The sequence below is a fragment of the Larus michahellis genome, chromosome 7 (genome assembly GCF_964199755.1).
Source record: "Larus michahellis chromosome 7, bLarMic1.1, whole genome shotgun sequence".
NCBI lineage: Eukaryota > Metazoa > Chordata > Aves > Charadriiformes > Laridae > Larus > Larus michahellis.
The window spans coordinates 1,384,672-1,394,851 of record NC_133902.1 but is presented as its reverse complement, the minus strand read 5'-3'; the positions used below and the strand labels follow the sequence as shown (position 1 = coordinate 1,394,851).

Genomic DNA, 10,180 nt, shown 5'->3' with positions numbered 1-10,180 from the left:
GGACAATCCCGTTTCCCAGCAGTTCTGAGACACACTTGCGGGAAAGGCTTTCATTAATGCTGTCTCTTCAGGGGCTTGCTTTTTCCAACCTTTGCCTTTTCACCAACTGCCTTAAGACTGCAGAATTATACAAAAGATTAACAAAAAAGGATCCACAAGACATTTTATTCAACTCATCATCTGAGATATGTGAGCAGTTCTGACTCCAGACAAGTTTTCTTCCCTAGTGCTCCAAGTCATGTAATAACCGTTAGAAGTGTGCATGTGGGGGGGGGGTGTTGGATTTTGTAGAACTACTTATTTAAATAAACCAGTAAGACTCACGCCTGTCCAGCTGAACACAGTGTCTTTGGGGAAAAAGCCATCGAAACGTAGTCTCAGCCTGCAAGTGTATTCACACCAAGGCACATTCCAGAAACCCAAGTGGCAAAATGAAAAGTCTCTATTACGCTGCATGTTCTATTTCTTACAGTTCAAACAAGACTGGAGACAATACCATCTCAGATTAAAAAAAAAAAAAAAAAATATCTTTTGCCATTGAAATAGGGACTTACGCTTTCAACCATCTTGTAGCTGTTTCATCCAAGAATAAAAAATTGAGTTAAAACCCCAAAAGTTGGTTTTGTCCCCTGTGAAGTTTCCCATATAGTTTCCTGTATCAAATAACTTGAAAAAATGCTTTATAAATCACTTTAAACAAGTACTCATAGTCTTGTTAACTGAAGTTGACAAGAAATCGTTTCCAGTTTCAGTTTTTTGGCTCCACTGGATTAGTACTTTCATTACCAGCACAATAAATTCCCTGACTGGGAAAGATACTGGTAGCCTGGAAGTGTCTTGGATTAGACTGCCATTTCATAAAGTGCTTGTATTCAAAACCATAGAGCCGTCAAAAAGTGTCCTTTCTGCGATGGGGAATGAGAGAATCCCCAGTATGGAACTTTATTCAGGTCAGTCTCTCCCAGTTGTCGCTGGGTTTTGGCACAGACACTTATTAGCCTCCAAGACGCTGACCTTCTCCCCACGCAAATCCTCCCGGTCGCTCTTCTGGCAAGGGATTGTAATTAGGATCATCTTCTGGTGTATCAAATATTGCTTTCCTGGAAAACAGAAGTTTGTTTTTTTCTCTTTAGAATACAAGTTTCACAATAAGACCAAGACTGCTCATATTCCGCACAGGTACAGCGTCCTCCCTCAGAAACAGCCTGCCAAAGCATCGGTGATTGACACCCAAGTCACACACGGGTATAATTAGAAGCCATCTAGAAGGTGGTCTAGAATTATCTAGAATCAACCGAGACTGACAAGATTCAGCTGAAAGTTAAAATTCCACCTCCAGCATAAGGCAGAATTTCATACAGCTAGCATGTCCTCCCAGGCCAGGGTAAGGGAGCAAAACACGCATGGGATATTGAAGAGCTCTTCAAATCTTGAGAAGGGGACAAAATAAGAGTCAAATACAGGCAGTATTATCTCAGTCTCACAGGCAGACCTGAAATCCACAGAAGAGTCTGCATTTGGGACATTAGAGTCTTAGGTTTCCTATTTATTACAAAAATCATGCTTAATCTAGTAGTTCAACCTACTCAAACTAGTTTTAGAGATTCTCTCTCCATAGATTGGTTTATCCAGAAACAAAAGTGTAGTAGATTCTTTGAAATAAACAAACAAACAAAATCACTGTCTGCACACAAGCAATCATTATACCCAAAATGTCTTAAAAGTAAAGCGTGTTTGACGAGATGGTTCTTAGAAGAGCTAAAGGGATTATTTCTCTTCACTCAGAGTGACAGGCCTGACTTTCAGAGAAGTTTTCAGAACAGGAAAAAAGAAAATACCAGGGATATTACAGGATTACAGCTAAGACATCACAGAAAATTAAAGCATCTGGGAAAAAAAAAAAAATAAATCCACACTTCTAGACCCAGACATGAATCATAAGCAGCCTTCTGAACACAGACACATAAAAGCGTTTAAATGGCAGCCTGAAGACAGGCTGACACTTCTTCCACAGAGGAAGAGAGTTACTGAGACAGCACGCACTGCTCCAACAGCCTTAGGATTCCTCCTGCACGGAGCTGGGTGCACGTACCCTCTGGGAAAATGGGAGATCTCAAATATAGCCTTATTGCATATGTGTAGCTGGGCACCTGGTTAGTCTAGAAGTGCATTTATATGAAGGTAGCCCTCACCAGAAACAGCCTTCAGCTGCTAAGGCCAAGTTAGATCAGTGCAGGCCTACAAAACTGCCCAGCACAGCTGCTCTGGGACAGCCATTCCTGCAGCCATCGCTTGGTACAATTACTTGCTGAAGATAAAGCCTGTACCAAACAAAAATAAACCATCAGTGTAAGTGCACTTGTCCAATCAAACAGGAATGACCCAGCAGTTAAACTGTGCACAGGTCTGAATGTGACATTTTAATTACCCGGGCTTCTGGAGGCCAGTTCAAACAAAAAAGAGAATAATTTCAGCTCTAGACAATTACAAGAGTCTCACAGAGCTCAGCTTTCAGTGTTTCAAGTGCCCTATGGTTTAAGCAAGCTGCTCTCCCCGAGGCTGCTGTACAGCAGTACAGACGATCAGAGCCCTCTAGGCACGAGGGAACTGAGTAGGAATGGCACCACTCGGTAGCACAAACACTGAAATCTTTTGCCAAAGTTGTGAAATAGAGAATGATTTACAGATGAAAAAAATACTAGCTATATTTAAAACCTCAGTCACTCTCTTAGTACACAGCAGGACTCTTCTTATTCCTCACACCTCAATAAGAGACATGCATCTTTGGTGCCACCAACAGGCAAATCTCAGTTAGCAAAGACTAAAAAGTGTTACCAAAGAAATCAAGTTCCAAGACCCCTTTAGCCCTTCTCTGCAAGAAGTTAGTTCCCACTTACACATCTCTAGGACCTCCCTCCTTTCTTTGGCAACACATGAGTTAAGTAAAAGAGCAAGTACAGACACATCACAATTCCGCCTCAAACTTTCTAATTTGATGTGACAGAATTATAAGCGGTTTTCCATGCATGCACTTTTTCTACATCCGTTCCAAATCAGACACCAAGACTTACAGGACAGATGGTGTTCTCAGAAGCCTTCTTCCACCAGGCTGATTGGGAAAGACATCCTCTAAGAAAAAATATATATGCCCCACTGCAATGCCTAGTATATAAAGAAAAGTCAAAATGGTGATTTTTCAATACTTCTCCTTTACAACTTTCAAATGCTTCACTAGAGTTTCCAGGGGAAAAAAAAAAAACCAACCACAAAACCACACATTGACTCTTTCACAGAAAATATGATAAGAAATACAAAAAACAACGAAGCACATTGACATACAATGAAAAAGCTTAACTTACACTACAAGACATTAATACAAGGAAAACTGCTTGTCATTATGAAACATACTGATGCTATGGCTTTATTAGCATTGATAAAAATAGCAATATAAGCTATTTTACTTCAATAGTCTGATGCTCACAATCAGATTATGTACCTGGGCTGATCCAAATCAATAAAAAGCCAAAGCATCACCTTTCCATCCTTGTTACAGTACAAAATACACTACAGTGTTTAGAAAGCAAGAAAAGCCTGGTATAAACATAGCACCATTATACCAGACTAAGACTAAGTAAGAGGCACGTAGCACTTTGGTTTTTCCACATTTTTTGTTTCATATAAAACACTAGCAGGAACAAATCCTTGTGATTCTTGCAATTCCTTACCCAGGAGATCCACAATGATGGAGTTTCCCAGGAGTAGTGAAAAGCCCATCAATACCCAAGGTAGAAATGGGGCTTGAAAGATGAGAAGACCAAAAAAGTTCATACGAACATAGGGATTCCTGCGGCTCCATACGTACACGAGCATTATTGTGAATGCCTGACCCAAGAAAACCAAGTTCACAAACAGGCCAAAAACCTGTGATAGGTAGTTAAAGAAAACAGTTCACCAAGGAACTGTTGTGAGGTCAAGCATGAGAAGAATTTCACGCCTTAACCTGTAATCCTATGTTTTCCATACAACCGCTAACTCTATTTTCCCAGGTTCACGTACACCAAACCTACTGTCAATCCAATTCAACACCTAGAGCAGGATTTAGGGTACCCACAACACGAATAATCTCTTTAAAGTACAATTTAGCGTGAAACCACTGAAGCACCAGCACTCCTCTTAGACAACCTGAGCATGATTACACACCTGAGCAGTCCCCTCGTATCTGATAATCTCATTTCCATAATCCTGTCAAACAGTAAGAAGCCTGAAAGATCAGTCCAGCATTTAACAGCAACAGTCACAAAGCATTCAAAACTACTTTAACAAATGCTCTGGCAGGGCGGTCGGACTAGATGATCTCCAGAGAGCCCTTCCAACCCTATGATTCTGTGAAATACTGTTATCCCTCATACTACGAACAAAATATATTTTAATCTAAGAATTAAAATGAAAGTAACATCACGGTTACAGTTCTCATTCACATATCTTTAGCTTTACTGAAGCAGTTTGAAATAAAAAAAAAAGGATACAGTCATTAAAAGTCCTCCAAAAAGGAACATAAATACAAAATCTGCCGTCCGACCTCGAAAAGAGCCTTCTTCAAGCATTCGGCAGTAACGATATCTGAAGACGCAGGTCAGGAAAATTTGATTGCACATTAGTTTAGAGAGAGAGCCAAGTGAAAAAAGATTCAATTACACATGAGCTTAGATGTAAGTTTTATATCAATTTACTTCACCAATTGTCTCTTTCCGGACACCTCAGCAGCGAGGGCAGACCCAGGAGAAAAAAGCTACTTGGAATTTTCTCCTGTATGTCAGAAGCAACCTGACAGATCAGGCTGGTACAATGAAATCTTAACACCACAAAAATAAATAGCAAAATTCTTGACAACTTATGAAGGAGATCCTGTTGATGTCCATTCACACCCCCAGTGAAGTCGGCATCGTTAAACTCCCAGGAACTTCACGGTGGAGCAGAGCTGAACCTTTGCCTACATGCATGTATAGCAACATGCCTGCACTCTGGAGCTCTGCTTTCCAAGGAAAGAAAACAAACTTGATGAAGGATACAAAAAGATCATGTTAAATAAAAAATTAAAGCCAACCGGTCCAAAGAATAAGTAGTTTGTGATTAACCTCCATACCTGGAAATAAGACAAATACATGGATTTTAAAGATGAGAACTTATTTTTGTTGTCTATATAGAAAAGCAAGTAACAACATAACTTTATGTACCTTTACAGGCACAAGTAACAAGGTAACTTTACTGTTCTTTACAGTCAATGAATCCAAGACCTATGCTAAGATACAGTGATCTCTAGATTCATTAGCTTTTCCAAGATATAACTCCAGTATCATCGTCATTTGCAACACTCAATTTTGAGAGGACAAGCACTTCCAAACACAACAGTTTACTTAAAGACCTCCCATACTTTAGAAAACACTTACTTGAAAGTGTTTAAATATTAATTCAGGGTTGAAATACAGCTGAAAGGGCGTGATTAGTTCTAATTGCTGAAAAAGAAGAAAACATTAGATGGAATCAATACACCAAGAAGAAGCTACACGCACCCAAATAAGTAAGCCCCCTTCTCTGTGCAAAAAGAGCCCAACAAACTCCCAGTCTGCAAACGGTGCTTTCCAGCAAAACCCAGCCCCGATAACCCCTTCAGCCCCCCTCAGGTTGTTATTATTTATTTGGGATTTGCTCCTCTCCCGGTCTCAAAACCACTCCGAAACCCCTGAGGGGAAGAGACCCGGCCCTGGCGCGGGGGGGCAGACCCAGGTAACCCCCTCCCGCGGCTCCCAACCGCTCGCCTCTCCCCAGCCCGCCGGCACGGCTCCAACGACCCTCACACAGCCCCCTTCCCGGGCACCCTTCGGCGGCTCTGCCAGTGGGCGGGAGGCCACCCGGGGCCGGCCCCACCACCTATGGGCCGGGCCTTCAGCGGGGCCGGCGAGAGGCCGGCCGGCGGGCCCAGGGCGGCTCCACTCACCACGGCGGCGGTGGTAAGGACGCAGGCCGTGGTGTAGGCCCGCGTCACGGGCGGCACCTGCAGGTACTCCTGCCGGAAGGTCTGGTACGCCATCTTACCGCCCCCCCCGCGCCGCTTCCGCTTCCGCTTCCCCTTCCGCCGCGCGTCTGCGCCTGCGCGCACCGCCAACTGCCGCCGGAGCCAATTGGCGCCGGCTCCTCCTTTTCCCCGCCCCCCGTGGGCTGGCGCGCTTGGTGATTGGGCGCCGCGTTGATCCTCGCGGCCGCTCATTGGCTGGCGGCGGGGCTGCCCTCCTGAGGGAGTTCGAACGAGGCGGGAAGCGGCGGAGGAGCGGAGCGGCGGCGGGGCGGCTCGGCACCGGCACCGGCGCGGCAGGAGCGGCCCCAGTGCGACGGGTAACAGCGGGGGAGGCTGCGGCTGCGCTGGGCCTCCTGTGGGAGCCGGCTTCCCCTCAGCCCCGGGCTCGGCTCTCCCGCCCCCTGGGGCCTGCCGTTCCCTCTCCTCCCCTCACCGGCCGTTGTCTGCCGCCATGTCGGTCAACCCCATGGCCTACGAAGCGCAGTTCTTCGGCTTCACCCCCCAGACGTGCATGCTGCGCGTCTACATCGCCTTCCAGGACTACCTCTTCGAAATGATGCTGGTGGTGGAGAGCGTCATCCTGAAGAAGCTGGACGGGTTCCCCGGCTGTAAAATCAGCCCCTGCCAAATCCGGAAAAGCACGGAGAAATTCCTTCTCTTCATGAAGGAGCACTTTGACAAGCTCTTCAGTAAAATGGAAGAAGTGCTTCTGCAGCTGGTGTTAAACATCCCTGAGAACGTGCTCCTTCCCGAGGACAAGGTCCACGAGCAATACCCCTACACCAAAGAACAGTTCCAGGCGCTTCAGGACGAGATCCAGCAGCTGCAGCAGCAGTACAGGGCCGAGGCCTCCGCTGGGCAGGCGCTGCAAGCGGAGCTGGAAGAACAGAAGGCTGTTCGGGCTGAGCTTGAGAAGATTTTGCAGTGGTTTGATGGGCTTGACAATATCTGTAGGGAGCACGGGACCAGCAACTTCAAAGAAAGCTTTGCATTTTTGACGCAGAACTCTAAGAAACTGCAGGATGTGCTGAAAGATGTTGAAAAGAAAAGCAAAAGAATTAAGAAGCATGATCAGTTATTATAATGGAAATGCTGAAAAGGCAACAAAAATAATTTAGACAGTTTGCTTAAAATGATAGGGGCTTATCTTTCCAGAAGTGCCTCTCCTAATCCCTTACGCCTCCAATCCTGCCAAGATCTGGACTAAAAGCTGTTGAACTGTGTCAGTTTGCACCTATTTAGCTCCTCCCTAGGGACGCAGGGAGATGAAAAAAGCCTTGTTTTTCTGTGAAATGTAACTCTGAAAGTGGTGATTTGGAATAAATTTTGGGGTGGAGAACCTGGCCTTACGAGCATTAACTTTGAACACGGCATAGCATTTGCTTATTTCGATTATTTAAAAAGAAATAATCCACCTCTAAGAACATCTAAGTGAGTTTCTAGACTGATACCAGTTCAGAGTCGATGTTTTTGGCAGTGAGGATGTGGGGACGTTGTACCAGTTTCCCGAAGGAGCGGATTTGTACCAGCAGTGTCTTGTTAGGGCTGAGGTGCCCTTTGCTGTGTTTTAAAAGCCAACAGCTAGGAATTCCTTAAGAGAAGGGTGTGACAGCGTCGCTGTTGTCAAGGTTCTGATGAGAAATAGATCTATTTGCATCAATACTGAGTTTCAGTCCCACTTCTGAAATTTCAGGGTTACTCGCCACTCCCCAGACGTTTGCGAAGAGGCAGTTTGTGTTTCCTTGAAGCCAGGACAGCTGCTCCACGGACCAGAGATACAGAAGCCACTGGAGGAAATAAGCAACTCAGTCACTTTGTCCTTCTTCACCTTATTTTGCTTTAGGTAGATATTGTTTGTTTGTATTGTCCAGCATCCTTTCTCTACTGAATAGCAAAGTTCATTTTATTCATATTTAATCAGATTTTCCTGTACAAGTATTGAGAAGACTGATGTGCTCGAGTTCTTTGAAATCACTTAATTAAGCTTATTCTATCTGTACTCGATTCAAAGTACGTCACAGTCTGTGTGCATTCTTCTGTTGGCCTCAGCGGGTTTGGAATCTCCTGTACAGCTGTATCCTGAAATATCGATACCAATTTCTACTTTTTACTAGCATAGAGGTCTGAAAGACGTCAAGCTTGTGAGTAATTTAGAAGTTACTGCAATAAAAAAAAAGTATCAAAATCATAAAATGCATTTTGCAGTTCTTTCTTTCCTGATTTTTGAAGGCTTCATACAGGATCAGCTCGGTAAGACCAGTGTCTTTAGCCATACGTTGCCTCGATGCGCGCCTGGAGACCTGTGAGACTCAGGGGCCGCTCCCGAACTCCTCTGCTGTAGGGAGCTTAGTCGGGGTGGAGGACAGAGCTCAGAGGAGGAAAAAATAGGGAATCGGGTAAAAATTAACAACTTGCTTCTTTAGAAAACAACTTAGCAACTTAAAAGTTATCTGGTATTCTGGAACGTGAAGTTTGAAGAGTAGAAAAATTTGATTAATCCAGTGTCTGCTGTAGATAATCTTACTGAAAAAATTTGCCTTTATTTTACACCATTACCGTCAGTTTTGTTGCAGAAATCAAGCAGCCACGAGTCTAAATTGAACGCAAAGGTGTAGATACTGTTTCGTTTAATGCTAAATTGTAAAGAATAGCATTTGAAAAGAAAAAAACTAAGAAACAAAGGTGATAACTTGAAAGGTTCCACAAGAGAATTACAAGCAAGAGTTTGACAAAGGGGGACGAAACAATCGATCGCTGCCTGTTCTCCAGGGCACAGATCAGCACGTCGTCTGTCCAAATCTCGTACTGTCACAATACCGAAGTCCCCAGAGTTATTGGTACCTTGTATTAGAAATCAATGATATAAATATGTATTAGAGATAAGTGACTAAATCATCAGTATGACGAGGCAAGGCAGCCGTTCGCAGCTCGTGGCGGCTCTCGGCAGGAGACGTGTTACGCAGCTCCTTGTTGGGGCTTCTCCTCAGCCCCCGTTAAATGCTGGGGGCTGGTGATGAAGCTGTTCGTTTGAGATAACGACATACGGAGAAGAGCAGGTCTGGGAAGAAAAAATGGAACTTTGCCGTGACCCCTCTGGAGGTGCCGCCTTCTTAAATCCAACCTCTATTAAAATCCAGTAACCTAATTTCTCCTCTTCATTTTTGTTCATAAAAGCAAAGTAAAGAATAAAAGTCTTTCACTGCGGGGGGTGGGATACCCGGGAAAGGGTGTCGCCACATATAATCCTTCCCAAAGAGTAATAAAAAGCCTCACCAGGAGATCCAGCACTTTTCAGTACCACGTGGTAGCAGTATATTGAAGAATGATTATTTTGTGACAGATAATAATGCTATTTTTTTTAAAACGCTTACCTATGAGATGCAAACAAGGAAGTCCTTTTTAAGAACATTTTCAATAAAACCATGAAGGAAATGGCCGTGAATGAAGGTTTAGCGGAGAGGGGTGACACCCACAGGATCTCACCTTGCCCGATGCCAACGCGATGGTATCAAACTGAAGACGCTGTCACAGCGCAATTAGCACTAACGAAGGGAAACGCTGGAGCCCCATCACGGAGCCCAGGGCAGGAGCCCCCCCGTGTGTCCCCCCCCCGACCCTGCGGTGCCACCGCAGCCGCCAGCCCGGGGACACCGGCGGCAGAGGGCACCAGGAGACCGGGGAACAGGCTCTCCACGGCCTCTCCATACCCAGCACCAAGAATTGCCACTGTCTCCTCAGATAAAGCAGTTTCACCCTTAATGAGCAGGAGACACTTTTCTTCAGGAATTACCCCCCCGTGGGAGACCACACACGGCTTTGCAGAAACCTGGGGCGTACCGAGTTTATACACCCTAAAGCTCTATTTCCCTTTAAAGAGGATTTATTCTTATTTTTGCTCATTTTCCCTCAGACCTGTGCTTTCTCCTCTCCCGCCTGGGCAGCCCGCGCGGCGCCGAGGTCCCCTCCGGTGCTCCCCCCGCGAGCTGGCAGCGCCGGTACTGGGCGTGATGGTTGTACTGGGATTCGCCGGGCATTGCTTTAGCAGCGTGATACAGCGATACACGGAAATCACAGCAGGTAGCGATGCCAAAATCCCCTGTAACGTCA

At 45.1% G+C, this 10,180-nt stretch overlaps 2 protein-coding genes across 3 annotated transcripts; one reads left to right on the top strand and one right to left on the bottom strand.

Annotated features, from left to right (window-relative positions):
- Window positions 1-137: 137 nt before the first annotated feature.
- On the bottom strand, window positions 138-6,137 carry DERL2 (derlin 2). 2 transcript variants are annotated; one of them, XM_074596267.1, is made up of 7 exons: window positions 5,996-6,137; window positions 5,448-5,513; window positions 5,070-5,143; window positions 4,527-4,620; window positions 3,726-3,921; window positions 3,072-3,162; window positions 138-1,100 (listed from the first exon to the last, which is right to left on the bottom strand). In XM_074596267.1, the coding sequence occupies exons 1-7, from the start codon at window positions 6,086-6,088 to the stop codon at window positions 995-997; spliced, it is 720 nt and encodes a 239-aa protein (XP_074452368.1). In that variant the 5' UTR covers window positions 6,089-6,137; the 3' UTR covers window positions 138-994. The 2 variants fall into 2 exon arrangements, 1 of the variants encoding a protein (XP_074452368.1); XR_012588538.1 differs by lacking the exons at window positions 3,726-3,921; window positions 4,527-4,620; window positions 5,070-5,143 and having other exon boundaries at window positions 5,996-6,131.
- A 177-nt stretch (window positions 6,138-6,314) lies between these two features.
- MIS12 (MIS12 kinetochore complex component) lies at window positions 6,315-7,940 on the top strand. The gene has a single exon (XM_074594828.1). It carries the CDS (start codon window positions 6,525-6,527, stop codon window positions 7,155-7,157), a length of 633 nt encoding a protein of 210 aa, XP_074450929.1. The 5' UTR covers window positions 6,315-6,524; the 3' UTR covers window positions 7,158-7,940.
- The last annotated feature ends 2,240 nt before the right edge of the window (window positions 7,941-10,180 follow it).